Source organism: Acomys minous, assembly GCF_964271855.1.
Source record: "Acomys minous genome assembly, chromosome: 15".
Taxonomy (NCBI): domain Eukaryota; kingdom Metazoa; phylum Chordata; class Mammalia; order Rodentia; family Muridae; genus Acomys; species Acomys minous.
The window spans coordinates 67,398,329-67,417,394 of NC_140497.1; the positions used below are offsets into that span (position 1 = coordinate 67,398,329).

General features: G+C 34.2%; 1 protein-coding gene across 9 annotated transcripts in view; it reads right to left on the minus strand.

The window, feature by feature from the left end:
- Window positions 1-19,066, minus strand: part of EPHA5 (EPH receptor A5) — a 312,460-nt gene that overhangs the window by 46,582 nt on the left and 246,812 nt on the right. For 4 of the 9 annotated variants that reach the window (XM_084758022.1, XM_084758021.1, XM_084758027.1 and 1 more), the window contains one exon: window positions 9,294-9,359. The exons of the other annotated variants lie outside the window; for them this stretch is intronic. In XM_084758022.1, the coding sequence (XP_084614148.1) occupies window positions 9,294-9,359 (66 nt within the window). The remainder of the gene's footprint in view (window positions 1-9,293; window positions 9,360-19,066) is intronic. 9 annotated transcript variants of the gene reach the window in all.

A 19,066-nucleotide genomic window follows, 5' to 3' on the forward strand; every position in this document is an offset into this window, starting at 1 on the left:
ACCACTCATTCTATCCATCCTTCTTCTTTCTTTCCTTTAACACCTTTGGATTAGTTTCTTTGAAAGCTCTATTGTCACTTCTTTCATATTATTTTTATGGAGTAATTCTAGAGCCATTTAAACTCATTGGACCTAACAGATAACCAATGTATTTCTCTATAGTTTTTCAACCATTTTCAGTGACTAATATGAAAATGACTTTATTTCTTAAAAGTTGAGGATTATTCTTATGTATTTCAGTATAAATCAGTTGCAAAATCTCAGGAAATTTATGAAATACCTCCTAAGACCTATCTCCTCAACATCTTGCCCACTTTATCATTAACACCATTTTTACTTATTATCTTGAAGTTTGTGCTTTCAGAACAATACTTGTCTGTTCTACAGCTTATCTCCTAAAGCACATTGGCTATTCTTTATCATTTTATTTTGGTTTAATCAACAGGGTCTTCCTATGTATCCCTGGAAGCTCACTATGTAGTCCAAACTGGAGTCTAACTCACAAAGATCCTCTTGCCTCTGCCTCCAGGGAGCTAAGATATTCATACAAGACATTCTTATTTCCAAAATACATTATTTATTATATTATTCTAATGAGTTATCTTCCTACAATAGTCTTTAATAAATAATAAGTTGTTGAACATATCCTGCCTCCTTGGTAAAATTTATATTCATCCTAATACATGTTATCTAAAATCTCTAAGATAGTTCTGCATGCTTTCAAATATTTGAAATTATTGGTTCCTTTTAAAGTATGTTCTCCATAATAGTTTCCAAATATTGAATTTCTTTAAAATTTTTTCTTTATGTAGTTCACGCGAAACCACAACTCCAGACAGCTCTACTCTCTTGTGCTGTGACTCTTACGCTGTGCAATCATTCATTTTAGAATAAATTTTCTTCAGCAATTTTACTATTTGTCAGCTATTTAAATGACAGGAAGTAATATTCATTTATAAAATTTCATCAGTGGACTAGTATCTGATTCGGAGTTGGCATTCGACATATTTTTACATTGATGAATGGGTAAATGAATGACTGGATGATGTTTTGATTGTGCCTACACAATGACAGGTATTGGTGGATGACTATGCTGATGAATACTGAGTTGATGCGGTACATGATTAACCATATAACATTAAACAGCCAGGAAATATGAAAATATTTAAATTATTTTCAGTGAAACTCAAAGGAAGTGATTTTACTATTCATAAGATGCCATCACAAAAACTGAATTCATTAAGTATAAAACTTTCATTTATTACTGAACTAAAAAATGCAACCCGAATGACTAAGTATCTCACTAGAAATTTGGTCGATGATTATTGTATGTTATCAGTCAAATATATCTTTACCAAGATTGCTCTTTGGTTTTATATATGGAGATATTAAAAAAAGTTCATATATTTAATATAAAACACACAGATTTTGTTTTGTGATATCCTAGTGGATATGAAAATAAGCATAATAAAATGATAAACACAATACATCTTAACATCCCCTTTTTAAAAAAGTATAGTTATTAGTATTTGTTAAGGTACTGAAAGTTAAATTGTGTATTACACCTAATGTATTTCTGGGAGAACTTAAAATAATATGATTAAAATATATTGCTTTTAGGAAAGGAGAAAACACATTACGGATTTGGTGTACTTTTGAATCTTATTTCTAACACGTGATACATTACCTACTCAAGAGCTCTTAAGACATGAATCATTTCAGCACAGTGAGATTGGTAGAAACGTGTAGAAACAAATACACAAAATTGTACTGAAATAGAATCCTGTCTATTCCAGATAATATGCACTATTTCACGCTATTGTCCCTAGTTTGCTAGGTATGGAATATGTCTTTTTGTCCATAATGTAAGAGACCCTGGAAGTAGTTACTGCTATATCTTATCAACAGTGCTTTAAACACAATCACATGTATCCATGAGATCTGTGTTATCTAAGTAATACTGGCATTATCTTTCTTGTAGAAATTCTAAGGAAATCTAAAAGGCTTATGTACCCTTACAGTTTATATCAGCAAACAAGCATCCGTTTTCATTCTCAAAACTCCCACTTGAAAAGTAAATGTATTAATATTAAACTTTCAATACTATATCTTCAATAACCTTTATCATTAAGTAAGCCCCATAGATATTTAAATAATATGCAAAACCTTCATATGAAAATGGAAATGAAACCAGATATTATCTGAAAAATCATCTGGGATACTTTAGTGAGGAGCAGTTAACTTTTTATTACCAGGAGGTGAGAGTCAGGGGGGCAATACAAAGGGGTTGTTTTAGACTATGAGTGTCTCTGGAGCTCTGTAACATACACACTGCATGTCACATTAACACATAAAATTAAGTTCCGGAACCCCTAAAGCATCATTAAAACAAGCTTCAACAAGACACGGCCGATGGAAGTGCAGCTGGCAGAGGCGGGCTCTCCAAAAGCGGTTCAGCCTCATTAACAGAGCTTTGCATAGAAGCATGCTCAGTCAGTATCATCTTCTCTATCTGCTCCAAATACATAATTTTAATCAGTTAAACAGGCAATGAATATGTCATAAACTGTTCCTCCTATGTTCTCAAAGTATTATTTTTCTTGAAAAAAAAGAAAGGAGACGCTTTTTTATTTTCCTTCATATAATTTTAAAGCAATTGCACTGGAAGTTTATGTAGTGCTTGTTTTTAACAGAAGCCATCTGATTATGCATTCTCATGTTTTTTAAGAAAAAAAATTCTCTTCCTGTAACCAAAGTGAGCAATAATATATGTAAGCATAATTTATATTCATTAATTATTATTAATTAAATCTTCCAGAGAAGTGTCTGACACCTAAATATAGTCATAACCCTCTGTAAATTAGGAAATCAATCTTCTTCCTTACAAACCCTAAGAAATCAAAGTGATATATCCTTGGTAATAGTAATACTGATCTTGGAAATTTGATTCCAGTGATTAGACCAGTAATGGGACTTTTGAAAATTCATAACCCATGAACAGATAAACACTCATCTATGTAGAAATGGAGGTATCAGTGAATAATTTATTTTAGAGTATAAATTTAAACTTGATAATAAATTCATGACATAAGTGTAAGATACTCCAAAGTACTGAGAAACACATAGAATCAATGATTTATTGTTGGCATTCTTGTGGCTAATGAGGAAATGGCTGATGAATGAAGTATCCAAGAAGAAAGTTTAAACCCTGGCTCTGACAATAGCATTCCATACAAATCAGAGTATTCAGTTAACTTAGTCTATAGTAATACATTCTTTTTTCAAAAAGTAATGTTGCGTGGAGTACAGTAGTGGAAAGAGGAGGGATCGTTTTGATTCCTAATTTCTTTAATAGATTGAGAATGAGTAAATGATTGGCATATGAAAACAGACACCTCTTTATTATTCTTCTGTCATGAACGGTAATTAGTATGTGCTTTTGTTGAACTTTATAGAAAAACTGTTGAAAGGCCAACAATTTACAGCAGCATTAATATCTTTGTCTTACTCATAGAAACTACAAACAACAGTCTTTTAAAGCAAGGTGTCACTATGTAACTACTTTCTGGCCTGAATTTTGCAATGATAACAAAGCTGTCCTCAAACTCATAAAGATCCACCATGCCCAGGTAAAGTATTTTTAAAACTGCATTACTTTTGTACCTTTACAAGTAGTTTGTCTTTATGACATAATAGTGACCTTACCCTTTTCATAATGTTCAGTTTAGAGAATTTCATATCTGGAATCTTAAAAAGAGTAAGGCCTGGCTTCAGAGTAAGTTTTTTTTCACTTTTTCACTTCAGAATTCTGTCTAGTCAAGTCAGGTATTTGGGCTCATGCATTTAGTCTCAGAACACAGTAGGATGAAGCAGGAGGACCTCGATGAGTCAGTGTCTCTTGGATACGTAATTCATTCCAGGTCAGTCTGTACCACAGAGTGAAACCATTCCAGTAGGCAGAGTTAGGGCACAGCTGATGAAGAGTTTTATCCACTTAAACAAAAATGTTTTACTTAAGAGTTATCTCTGCTTTATAAAATAAAAAAAGCATATGAATATTAGGTGTCAGTTTACCTACTGAACACTGTATAAGTTTTGTTTTATGGGATAACATTTTTCAATAAATGTACATTAATGCTACGAGTCAGCGCATGAATTTTTTTTTATATATTTGGTTTGGCTTACTAGCAAAATCTTATGAATACCATCCATTTTTTTTTATCACACAAATGCCAGAAAGCTGAGATCTCAAGATCTTTGTGGATGGGGACATATCAACTACAAATTCATTAAACTGAAATTTCTCAATTGTACTTATTATATCAAAAAGTTTGGAGGAAATTATAGTATATGAGAATTTGTAAGTGTTCTGTTAACTTTGCCTTGATATCCCTATATGACCACTAATAACAGAAAATGAACATTTTATAGTTTAGGTAACACCAATTGAAATACAGTCTATTCTCTCTGCTGTTTAAAATTTAATTCACTTAGAATTTTAATATAACAATTCACTTCATAAGGTATAGTGCATTAGGATTAGATTCACATTTCAGGCAAGATTTATACAATTTTTTTCCAAGAAACCTGCTGTTGATATGGTGAGGAAAAAAAGGCAGTTATGTTGAAAAGTGAAGATGATGATGCATCAATGAATCCATGATCTATTCAGAGTTATTTTTCTCTCTTCTTATATTTTATTTTAATTATGTTTATGTGGGTAAGTTTTCATCAAGATATGCATATTCATGATTGCAGATGCCTGGAGACACTGGAGGCATCACATTCATTGAAACAGGAGTGACAGGCCATGCTGTACTGCCCAACGTGGGTGCTCTGAATCAAACCCATTCCCCAAGCAAAAGCAGTATGTAATCTTAATCACTGACCTATCTCCTGGGCCCCTTGTTTTTATTTTAGCCTTTCTATTAATATTTGAATTATAAGATGAAATAAACTCTTCTCTTATACTTCATATTAAAAATGATTCTATTGGAGTTTTTATGCAGAGAATTGGTCATTAGAGAACAAAGCACACAAGAAAATAATGCCTCTAATTTCTAAGTGCAGAACGCCATTTCTTTTGCCACTGAGGCCATATGAAGCAGTATTAGAAAGTATGAAAAAAGGGAAAACTACTGAATGAAGGCAATAATCATACATGGTTTGACTTTAAGACACTAAAGAAATACCTGCCTGGGAAGTATGATTTTCATAGATGTTCATGTAAATACTATTGTGTAAGCATATGTTGTTTAGTAAAAGCATGAACAACCAAATATTCAACAATAAATTGCAATTTCTTATGACTAAAAAGCATAAATATACCATAACAATTCAATATTTTTCATAAGAATAGAATAATTTATTTTGATAAGTGAGGAAATGTTTACACTCTAGCCAATAATTATGAAGTGAGAAAGTGAAAAAAAGAGTCATAAAAGATATTTCTTAGGATTATGTAGGCAGGCTGATGCAGGGAGTGCTATCAGATCAGATATTTAAGTCACCTTTCTGTATAGTGGCGAAATGATCTCTGTTGATTGGTAAATTTTAGTTAACACTAAGAAAGTGTGGTTATAAAAATTTGATATCAAGAATAAAAATAAAATGAACTTACAAATTTCAATTGCCAAATGGTGAAAATAATGTTTTGGATTTTCCTGGTAAAAATTATGACATCGAAAAAAAATAACTGGAAGAGTAGAAGCCCCCAAATAACTGAAAATAGCTGAACTTCTGAATCAAGAATTTGGTTCAATGTTGTTCATATTGTGATATGATATGTTCACAGAAATGTTTCCTAAATGTAGCTGCAGCTAGCACACTGTATCTCCCCAATCTACATGAACATATTTCTAAGGACCAATGTATCTGCAATGGGAAGGGTCAATGTACATAGATCACATTATGTTAAGCTCAAAATCAACCACACACATATAATCATCAATAATATTTCAATTAAGAAAATAAAAGAGATTCCAAGACAAAAGTGAGGATGACAGAGTTCATTGAAAATTATTCACATAGTAATTGAAAAAGCTCATATGATTACTCATACACAATGAGGTGATATTTTAGGAATTTCAGGTGGTCCTTAAATATTCCCATAAGTAATTAACACTTTATTGAGAACTTGAGCCCATCATTTTCAGCTAAACATTTTTCCTCCACCATAACACAGACGCATACACACACACAAAAGTTCATTTTCCTCCTGTTCTGAACATTATGTGTGGAAGCAATTAAGAAAATATTTTTATAATTGGTTTCCTAATGTGAAGAAAACATCTTTTATTTTCTTTTTTTTCCAACCAGCAAACAGAAAAATAAATGATTGCAAAAATTGTGTGTGTGTGTGTTCATGCATGTGTGTGTATTCCCATATGTGTGTATATTCATGTTTGTGTGTGAGTGTATAAGTGTGCACGTGAGTGAAAAAGTACATGTCTGTGTGCGTGTGTTCCCAAGTGTGTGTACATATGTGAATTCTATGGCTTACTAATTGAAGTAAAAAACAAAAACAAAAACAAAAACAAAACAGTAACCTCAAATGAAGGTTTTCACCTTCTATCTTCCTTGCGAAAGCTTTACTTACCTCTTTGTTGCTTCATATACCAGACTACCTGGTCCAGGAGCCTCTGGTATTCCTTTTGCCTAGGAGCTAGCTCTGAGATTACAAATATGCACTAACACACTCACTGTGTCTGGGGACCCTATTGTTGTGTCATTCAACGTGTATTTTACCCACCAGTCCATCTTCCATTGTTGTTGTTGCTTTGTTGAGTATTTCAATGTAATTTCAACTTTACTCACTCTGACCGAATCATGGACTCTTAAGTGTTTAATCATATGTGAGAGTAGCAAGTTGACAAGGATGTCAATCATCTTTGTTTTCTAATGTATAAATCCTGCTTATTTTGCTTATGAAAATTTCTGTAACAAAGCATATGTTTGCAAAGGAGAGAACACAATTTGTATATATTTGTGTCAGTTTGGATTGTTTATTTGTAATTTTAGGTTTTTTTTCCCCAATGGCATATCAGAAAAATAAACAAATTTGTTTTATTTATAATTTATTATTCATATGATTTCAAGCTTATGTGGTTTATCCCTGAAGTCTCAAGTTCAGAAGCGTGTCTGTCTTCAACATTGAGAACAAATCTGAACTTTAAGTAGCTTAAAACTTTTAATAGACTAAGAAAAAGGCCTGTGAGTTGCAATAATCTGTACTTGTGTTTCTTCTTGTCTCGGAACACTGGTCACCACTCCATCACCCTTCAGATGTACAGTTGTGTTAGCACAAATTTCACTAACCCCCCCAAAAAAAATCTCAAACAATAAATGCAATAATGTAAAAATCATGTAAAAACAACTTTTGTTTGCCAGACCTAATTGTCATCTCTGAGTTTACTGCCTCTGTCTGCTAACCTACACGTAGTCTTTGAAGCTTCTAGCCTCTGTAGAATCTAAATCAAGGGCTAGAATTTTTTCCGTTTCTGAGACTTACTGCTACATAAGTTCACCATTCCTAGCTCTCTCTGAACTCTGGCTGGCTGGTTCAACTCAGCTGTTCTGGTTCAAACTCCTCTCCAAGATGACTGATTCAAACTGGCTTCTGTAAGCATCTGACTGAATCGCTCTGCTTTGCTTCAAACTAACTCTAGTAATCTGTTCTAATTTTCTGGCTCCTGCTCATTCTCTGGCTCCTTCTGTCTTCCTCTGAGTCTTAGCTTGTTCTCTCTTCAACCTGTCTCTATAAAAATCTCCCGGTAAACGGCCTCTTCTCTCTCCCTCTGCACTGCTCTATCTTAAATGTCCAGTTTTTCCATTTTGTTCTCCCAAACACATCCTATCTCTGACTCAACCCGAAAAATTTTTCTCTGCTTTGCCACTTTGTCAGCCCCTCAACTAGATATCAGTTTTAAACATGACTATTTCCCTCTATAAAGTAATCTTACTTTGATTGTTGGTGAGTAAAGGTATGTACTAATGGGGTGTCTGTATTAGATCTGGAATAATTAAAGTTGTGTCATTTCAGCTGGATTAGGGAGACCTAGAATGCCTTCGGCTGTGATCCCCTTCTAGAGTAGCCATGTTGCTGTATTAAAGCTCTTCTACAATACCACCCTTCAGTCAATGGCTAACACTCTTGCCCCTCCTCCACACAAACTGAGTTCATTTCCCAGAACTCATTGGGCCACACACAACCATACATAACTGTAGCTCCAATGATCCAATAAATCCCTACTTCAGGCCTCTATGGGCAACTGCACTCATTTACAAAGCAATATTCACACACACAAATATATATATATATATATATATATATATATATATATATATATATATATATATATATATATAAAGGCCCCGTGTAATCCCTTACAATGAATTTTAAACTGACTGCTGACTGTTCTTGATAATTTTGTCTACAAGTGAAAACAGAACACAAATGCAAGGATTGTGACTCTAATATAAAAAAAAAATGTCTAGACTCTATGACAGTCTATCTCACTGAGATGTAACGGTCCCTTTAAATATAAGAATTGAGTTCTCTTATCCTTCCCAAGTAAACATATTGAAATTATAAGCCAACTATACATTTAAATGTTCTTTTATTTGCAAATAATTAAGGTTATCCCACTTGGACATTGATTTTAAAATTATTATTATCTTCACCATTATTTTTATTATTATTATTATTATTATTATTATTATTATTATTATTATTATTATTTCAGTGGTATCAAAATAGAAATATCACTTCAAATATCAGAAATAATTCAATGCCATTCATAATTACATTGTGTGTCCTCATCGATGTCACATGCATCCATGATACTTATGATGATAGAAGACTGTGGTGACATTATGGACAGCCTATGGATCTCAGAGACAAAATAGGTGAATTTACCTGGACAGAAGTAGCATTGTACTTCCATAGGTGATATGGATTTTACCAAATGGAACAACAAAATGGTGACATGTCAAATGTGACAAATGCTACACTCTTTAGAATCCCTACTTCAAATCAGAACCACTGGAAAGCCTTGTAGAAGGAGCACAGATCTTGACAGATAAGTACTGCTTAACTCATAGTACACTATTTGAAATAATCCATTGCCAAATTACTTAGGAGGATTCTTTTTTGGATTCCCATCCAACTACTCAGTCCATCTACTCTTCTCGAACTTAAGATGTATCCAGATGAGGAAAGTAAAAAAGAAAATGCTGGAAGTAGTACATAGAAGTGGACATCAGGTAGGTGTGAAGTGGAAGGGAACACTAACCATATTAGGCTTGGATGGGCAACAGCGCACAGGGAAGAAGCCCTCCCACAGCCACATTCGCAGCAACTGAAAAGCAAACAAGAGATCCCAAGATAAAGAAGTAATCCCACTCACGGAGTGAAGCATAAAGACACTGTGGATTTTACTCGGTTGTCTGCTTTACTTCTTAAAGGCATATATTCCTGCATGCTTACAATCAAACTTTTTTCATAGCGCCATTTAACTTAAGAAATCTTTCAGCTCGGAATATACAGATCTACTCCAACTTGCTATTTTTATTTACTTAGAATAATTATTCAGTAGGAAACGTAATGAGCCAATATATTTGAATTAAGTGATTCAACTAATATAATATGCATATAGAATGTGCAAAATTAAATATTTGCTTTCTTATGAATCCTCTCAAAATTATGTTGTAAAGACAGAAGTACTTAATGACAGATTTTGCAGGTGGCTTCAAGTTGAGTGAGAAAAAAGTCTTAGCCTTTTGACCCACTGATACTTATGGCAGTGAAATTCCTAATAGACTGTTGAAAATGTCATGGTAGGTGATTATAAAATAACTTTTGGAAGACCATTAGTTTTCATTTTCATCTTTAGATGTTGAAAATACACTCCCAACTGTATAATTTCAGATTATAGTTATATAAAAATAAATTATATGTAATGTATACATTTCTGGGGACATTGTACAATTCAAAATTATTTTTAATTTTCCAAATACTGATAGTAAAAGTCTGAAAACAAAAAGTAAATTATTTAATAAAATGCATTTTATTGGTAGAAATCATGCAAACTGATGGCAGAAATCAGGAAAGAAGAGATTTAGTGCTTCATTGCATTTAGTTCCATTTATTTTTAGGAACAGGATTTATAGTAATTTCTGGAGAACTGTAATCGATTTGGCAATTATGTCATACACCAGCAGGCCCAGGTTTATGATTAAAAACCTTCCTATTTTGATCCTTACTTGAAATGTATCTACTGCATTTTATATGAAAATTTAAAAAGGAGAATACATACAACCTCCATTATATTTCCAAACGCCTAGGAAAGTAAACAAATATTTCCTCAAAAAATATCAACAGATTTTTATACAAAAATATTCAGGTCCATATGTCTTATTTCCTTGCTTCCTCTTCCTTCTCTCTCAAAACATCATGATACATTAATTCTAAACACGGATAAATGTCTGAGTATTTGATTTTTGCTTGATAAAAACATTGACTTTATAACATTTTTAAATGCAAATATTTATAATTATATATTAAATAATATATAGAAAAAATTTTAAAGATTAACTCATACATATATACGTATATAAACTCATATATGTATTTACAGAAATGTTCTGTAAATCCTGTCTTGTGACTAAGAATCCAAGGTCTTGGGTGCCTAAGATCTCCCAAAGCAAATAGTAATTCATGGCAGAACCAAAATTCAGATCATGTCGGTAGATCCACTGTTCCTGTTCTTTGCTAGCATGTCACATAGTCTCCCAGAGATACCTATGATTATAATCAGATACATGGAACTTGCTACCGTTCTCATCCTCTGTGAGCACTCAAATTACAGGTACAAGAACACTAGCTCCTGGTCCACACCAGGCTGGCAGCACTTCTGTCATGTGCTGTTTTACTGAAAACAGTCATTTGGTTTGGTTTGGGTTAGTTTTCGGAGACAGGGTTTCTCTGTGTGGCCTTGACTGTCCTGGACTCACTTTACAAACCAGGCGCCACTACATAGGGTGAAAACAGTCATTTTGTGATTTTTTTTTTTTTTATGATACTGCTAATGGATTGTGATGGAGGCTTGCATACTACAAAGTGAAAGCAAGAGCTGTTTTTTGTCCTGTATTTTTTTTTAAAGAGTATGGTACTTTCTTAAGATGGAGACAATTCCTTGATTGTGTTGCATTTTGCCATTCAATGTATTATTTTATTTTATTTTATTAATGTATTCAGGTTACAGCTAACTTGTTATCCCATCTCTTGTACCAAGATGAGGCTTGGTAGCCTACGACCATATAGTCGGGAGGCGATCCCCCTTGGTCACAGATTTTGTTTCTTTTACTTCCAAATTTAAATACAATGGGTAATAATATTTTATGATTATCGGTATTAACAATTGCCATATTTACTTATGTGTACTAATCTAGGACATGTGCATATACATTAATTTTACATATGCAATACAACTTAATCAATAAAACTCAATAAATACAAATAAAAGGCAAAGCTATCCAGTTTGTTTCAGTGGACAGATGGCAATAATATTATTTCCCTCTAATATACAACTGTCTCCATTAAAAAGGCTCAGAGAGACACTTAGAACTGTGCTTAGAGATACTATGACAACCAAATATGATTGGACATTATCTTTCAATAATCAGAGTTGTAACAACAACAAAAACGTCATGATCCTAACAATAGTACAAATGTTTTATTTAGCATTTTTAGCTATAAAAGCTATGAGTAGTGGTACACCTTAGGAATTAGAATGAATTCCTCTCTATCCCTCCCACCCCATGAAGTCACCATTTTTAAAAAAACCTACAAATTGTATTCCTGAAAAATATAATTCTCTTCACTTATTTTTTGATAATTAAAAAAAATAATTTGGAACACTTAAACATATATACAGGTGTTTTACTGAGTCTATCTGACATATGTTTTAAGTAGAGGAATAGATTAATAGGTGACTAAGTTAACCTCTCCGTGTTATTGACAGCCATGAAACAGTGAGTATAGTGTGTCCTATTTCAAAGGATTTTTTTTGAAAATGGAGAGAAAAATATGTAAATATGAAATTGATCCACTGGGGCTCCTTTTATGTATGTATATGTGTGCTTTATCTGCATATATGCTGGGTGACAGAAGAGGGCATCAGGTCCCATTATAGATGGTTATGAGCCATCAGGTGGTGGCTGGGAATTGAACTCAGGACCTCTGAAAAAACAACCAGTGTTCTTAACCACTGAGCCATCCCTCTAGCCCAACTGGGACTCCTTTTGAGGTAATTATTTATAATGACTTTCAGTAATATCCTAATCAATATAAAAATATAGACCCTTTTATCAAAGCATAATTGGTTATATTCATGATTCTTATGTTATTGTCCTGTTAAATAGTTCCCATTGTAATATAATTGGATATTTAACTACATGGGGGCATTCTAATTATTAAAAATTTCCACAAAATATATTTTCTAAAGATTCAGTGATGGAAACCTTCTTGAATTCACATGCTAGTTTAAAAAATGCAAGGTTATAATTTTCTGTCTATGTGAAGCACATAGTGACTAAAATAGCTTCACAAACAAGCCTCTTAAATTCATAGGAATTTGTCACAGAGAACCATACCACCAGGTGGTATGTAAACGTATGTTTTCCTTAATCAATGAATATTTCAGAAAAGACGGGTTGGAAATATTTTCAAGCCTTAAAGATAATTTAGAATCTAAAAAAATCCAAATGAGCTAGAAAGAGCAGCTGATAAGGTTTCTGGGCTCTATGGTTTAGCAGGGGCACATCTGCATCCCTAGCAGTTCTTAGCACCTGGAACTCCACCAGTAGTGATAGGAGGTATAACAAAGTAATGATTACCCAAGTCTGAAATCATTTAGGCCTTTCAGATTTATAATTAAAAACATGTCTTTTTAAAAATAAGATATTTCTATTTATCTTCTGGAGTTTTAAACTTGATAACAGAATATTCCGTGTGTGTGTGTGTGTGTGTGTGTGTGTGTGTGTGATCACATGCACCTGTGCCAGTGTAATACCTCCCATCTAGGGAAGCAGGTGGTATACTTTAAAGGCAGAGACTGTCAAGACACTATATCAGAAAAACAAGACTTGAGTCTAAATGTCTGCCAACTTAAACGATTAAGCATGAGAGCTTAAGAAAAATAATTAGACGCCACCAGATAAATGAGAAGGAAGACAACAAAAGAACCAGTTCACAAAAGAATTTTATGGACAGATTTTTTTCCACTTTACTAGTAAAATAGAAAGGCTCAATCCTATAGCACAAATTCACTCTTAATAACAGAAAATTTAGTGCATTTATCAGACAGACATCACCTTGTTTACTTTCAGTAGAGTTCACACCTTTAATGTTCATTGGCATGGGATAATAAACTAAGAAGCCATGGTCCCAGCTCACACTGGTGACCAGGGGTGTCTGCAAACTTGGTCCAGGAATTCTACGAGTCCTTTGCCTTCAAAGTGCCTGCATCACTATTACAATACGTAACATGCAGCTGAGGATGTTTTCCAAAGATAGGCCTCCTAACAAGTTATAGCAGGTCATAGAAAGAGGTCAACAGTGACCACTACATCAATCAGCACCATACTGGACTTAAGATTCTTCTACACTTATCGCTCAGTTCTTTGTATCACATTCTTTTCCCACATTCTAATAATGTCTTTCACTCACACTGAAAGTTTAAGGTATTTCATGAAGCCTTTGTTCACACTTGCTCTCTTTCTGTCCAACATTGTTTAAAAGAAAATGACACAAAACAACTAAACCACATTTACACCACACAGCCAGTAGGGTAAAACAAACTTCATTTTGTTTTAAAGCATTAAAAAGACTATGTCCTGGTTTGTTTCTGTTGCTGTGGTGAAGCATTAATTAGAAACCACTTGCGGAGGAAGTGGGTTATTTCAGATCTATACTAAATAATCTATCATTAAGGGAGATCATGGAAGGAAATCAAGGCAGAAGGAACTGAAACAGAGACCATTGAGCAGCACTCCTTAATGGCTCATATTTCAATGCTTGTTCCATTTATTTTCTAATAGAATTCAGTATTAACACTCTAGGGACTGCACCACCAACTGACTAGGGCTGGATCCCCCCGTCAATAACCAATCAATAAAAGCCCCATAAAAATCCATAAGTCAACCGGACAAAGACAATACCTCAATCTACATTCCTCCTTCCAGGTTGTGTAAAGTTGATCAAAACAAAACAGCAGAGAAGGATCCCTTAGACATACTTAGACATATAGGCTCCAGCACATTATTCAGATGTGTGTGTGCATAATAGAGATTATACCATGTAAACTGAGGTAAAATGAACTGTTTTATTTACTTTTTAAAACCATGAAGCTGTGAATCTACCCTAAAGAAAAATTTGCAAATACAAACTAAAACAGTTATTTTAGTTTCGGGAATAAAAACACTGAGTTTATTGTGTTAAAAATGATTGTTTGTCTCTCCTTGGTGACCTATTATCTTTCCTCTGAGTGCCACCAGGCATCTCCATCCAAGGGACATGATCAAATATGGGGCACCAGAGTTTGTGTGAGAGTTAGATCTTCTTCTCCACTCAACAGTGGAGAATGTCCATCGGCTAGTCCGGGTAGGGGTTCAAGGTTTTTACTGCCTATTTTTTCCTTGGCTGTTGCCACAGTTTGCGGAGGACCCCAGGGCCCAGACTCGCCTGTAGTTTTCCAGGACCCACTGGATCCTTCCATTTCCTCTTTCTCCCAGGCTTCTCACACCTAAAGATTCAATAGGATGTCCTCCCCTCTTACCCATTATTCTGGTAGGTACAGTTTTTCATGGGGACGTACACCTTGGGCTAGTGTCTCGATATAAGTGAGTATATACCATTTAGCTCTTTTTGCTTCTGTGTGAACTCACTCATTATGACAATTTCTAGTTCAATCCATTTGTCCACAAATTTTGGAAATTCCTTGTTTTTAATAGCTGAGTAGTATTCCATAGTGTAAATGTACCACAGTTTCTTTATCCATTCTTCTGTTGAGGGACACGTAGGTTGTTTCCAAGTTCTGGCTATTATGAATAAGGCAGCTATGAACATGGTTGAGCATATGTCCCTGTTGTGTGGTAGTACATCCTCTGGGTATATTCCAAGGAGTGGAATAGCTGGGTCTTGAGGAAGCCCTATTCCCATTTTTCTGAGAAAGCACCAGATAGCTTTCCAAAGTGGTTGTACTAGTTTGCATTCCCACCAGCAATGCAGGAGTGTTCCTCTTTCTCCACACCCTCGCCAGCATGAGGTGTCAGTTGAGTTATTGATCTTAGCCATTCTGATGGGTGTAAGATGGAATCTCAGTGTCGTTTTGATTTGCATTTCTCTGATGACTAAGGAGGTCGAGCATTTCTTTAAGTGTTTCTCAGCCATTTGATATTCCTCTGTTGAGAATTCTCTGTTTAGCTCTGCGCCCCATTTCTCTATTGGGTTATTTGGTTTGGTGGTGTTTAATTTCTTAAGTTCTTTATATATTTTGGATATTAGACCTTTGTCAGATGAAGAGTCGGTGATGATCTTTTCCCAGTCTGTAGGCTGTCGCTTTGTTCTCTTGACAGTGTCACCAGCCTTACAGAAGCTTCTCAGCCTCATGAGGTCCCATTTATTAATTGTTGATGTTAAGGCCTGGGCTGTTGGTGTTCTGTTCAGGAAGTTGTCTCCTGTGCCTATGAGTTCCAGACTCTTCCCCACTTTTTCCTCTAACTGGGTTAATGTCTGTGGTTTTAAGTTGAGGTCTTTAATCCACTTGGACTTGAGTTTTGTGCATGGTGACAAATAGGGGTCTAATTGCATTTTTCTACATGTAGACATCCAGTTAGACCAGCACCATTTGTTGAAGATGCTGTCGTTTTTCCATTGAATGGATTTGGCTTCTTTGTCGAAAATCAGGTGAGCAAATGTGTGTGGATTCATCTCTGGGTCTTCAGTTCGATTCCATTGATCCACTAGCCTATTGCTGTGCCAGTACCATGCTGTTTTAATTACTGTTGCTCTATAGTACAGCTTGAGATCAGGTATGGAGATTCCTCCAGCGGATCTTTTATTGTAAAGGATTGTTTTTGCTATTCTGGGCTTTTTGTTTCTCCATATGAAGTTGAGAATTGTTCTTTCAATATCTACAAAATATTTAGTAGGTATTCTGATAGGGATTGCATTGAATCTGTAAATTGCTTTTGGTAAGATGGCCATTTTTACTATGTTGATTCTTCCAATCCACGAACATGGTAGATCCCGCCATCTTCTGATGTCATTTTCAATCTCTTTCTTCAGAGGTTTAAAGTTTTTTTCAAATAAATCCTTCACTTGCTTGGTTAGGGTTATTCCTAGATATTTTATATTGCTTGTGGCTATCGTGAAGGGAGTAATTTTTCTAATTTCTTCCTCTGCCTGTTTGTCATTTGTATATAGGAAAGCTACTGACTTTTTTGAGTTTATTTTGTATCCTGCCAATTTGCTGAAGGTGTTTATCAGCTGTAGGAGTTCTCTGGTGGAATTTTGGGGGTCACTTATATACACTATCATATCATCTGCAAATAGGGATAATTTTACTTCTTCCTTTCCCATTTGGATCCCCTTGATCTCCTTTTGATGTCTTATTGCTCTGGCTAGAACTTCAAGAACTATATTAAAGAGGTATGGGGAAAGTGGGTAGCCTTGTCTGGTCCCTGATTTTAGAGGGATTTCCTTGAGTATCTCTCCATTTAATTTAATGTTGGCTATTGGTTTGCTATATACCGTATGAGCATATTCAGGGGGAGGAGATCCCCCTCAGACACAGACATAGGGGAGGGGAGTAGGGGGGGGAAGTGGGAGGAAGGGAGGGATGGGAGGATACATGGGATGGGCTAACAACTGAGATGTAATATGTATAAATTAATAAAAATGTATTAAAAAAAAATGATTGTTTGAACGTATAATGGCAATTTATACTACAAGAACGCTAAAGCAAAAGAAAACAAAGTATTTGAAGAGTGAGGACCTTACTTCTACCCCTTCATTTCTATTCTTGCAAGCTATGTGTTAAAGATGAGTCTCCAGAGGTATTCCATGTATTCATTCTAATGAACTAGAAAGCATTAAGATAAATTGACATCTTCTATGAAATCCACAAAGTACGGCCAACAAGACTAGCAATTTTTAATGAACATCCTGAACATGATTTGTTTAGTCAGGACTACTTGACATGCAATAAGTATCATAAAACATCTTGTAAATATTTGTCATAACGGTAGAGTACCTATTATCATTACTAACAAAGACTGAGAATCTGCTGCTCACTTTTACAATAAAAAAAATTATGGCAAAACACATACCATGGTGTTTCCAAGAGGAATTAGAGATAATCAACAGTAGAAATGATTTTTAATAACCAAAACAAATTAAATTAAACAACAAAAGCTAATGACCAGATATTATTTTACCACAATAAAATGAGGAACCTTGATTGTAAGATGCAAATATCAGTATTATTTCAACAGCAATAAAGGTGCTGCCATGGTTATGAAGTTTTGATATAACATTTAGTCAATGAACACTTTGTATTGAATGATACCTTTGTCTTATAACAGTCTTTGGGGAATTTAATTAATGAGTAAAAGGGTAAGATTTATAATTAGCATATTAATTGTCTGCATGCTAATAAAATATTCTAAAGTACCTGAAGGTACTTATGAGCAATTTGTTTCTTTGTAGGTACTTCAAATAATCATCTGTAATTTATTTACAATATTAATTTACATTTTCTAAATTAAGTGTGACTTTGCTAAATACCTATAAGTGCTACTGTATCTCTTAGCAATTCAAACAAGATTTTTTTCTACTATGTATCTGTAGAGGTTTCATTTAATTGTAAATATAGTATTATCAAAAATCCATCTGTCCTTTTATGTTTCAGGTCCTCTACATGATTGTTCAGAGAGGCTTCTAAGAAATGTCAGGTATTTTCACAAGAAAGATACTGCTCAGAAATCTGTGCAATTCCCTGAATTGTTCACTGGAGCTTTCAAACACGGTCCACACTGCTCGCTGCCATCTTGGATACTGCTTTTTAACTTGCCTCAGAGTCGGTATATAAGGTACTGTCACTTTCTTTAGTTTTTACTTTCACTCACTTCTGATTTGGGATTAAGTAGTGGCAGCCAAGTTACCCTGTTTATGTTAGAAAACCCTGTTTCTGTTAGTCAATTTTACATTCCCATTTCAGCAACTTCTATTTGGGGTATACCTGAAGAAGCCCTTCATTATTTTCATTTTTTTTTTCCTGATCATTATTTTTGGAAGGGTAGTTGGCTGTTACTGTCACTATTTCTAGTGTCATTGAAACACATTCCACTCATTTAAACAAGGGTCAGTATTTATGAACATTTAAAGGTCACTGATATGTATTGAGGAATGGCTGTTTATACAACATAGTAGTAATTAATATTTCTAACAAAGTATAAAATAAAGAAGTGAAAACACACGTGAAAGAGTACCAATGCACTGTCATATTCTGGTTTTAGAAACATTTTAAATCATTTAATTGTTATAATTTGGATATAAAGTGTCCTTAAGTAAGTCTTTTATGTCAAAGTTTGATGAAACTTTAATAAAAACATTGGAAATGAAAGTGATATGAAAAGTTTGTGTTTTATCAAAGGATTAAAATACTCGCAAGTTCATAGCTCAATCAATTACTAGTTCTTAAAAGCAAGTAGTGGGAAGCTGGGGGAAGCTAGCAATCAGGGTAAGGCAAAGAAATGTCTGTCTTATTTCTTATCCATCTTTATCAATATTTCTGCTTTTTACTTATGGGCTAAACAACTTTGCTCTGCAATGACACATGCTTTATCAGAGGTCCAAGCAGTAAAGCAACATAACCATCTATGAAATCAAGAGAGATGTGAGCTAGCTAACACTTAGGGTAAATATGAGTACTTTTGTATCAAAAGTGAAATAGTAAAGAGTAAATATAACAAGTGCTCGATGATTCAAGGTGTCTGTTGAAAC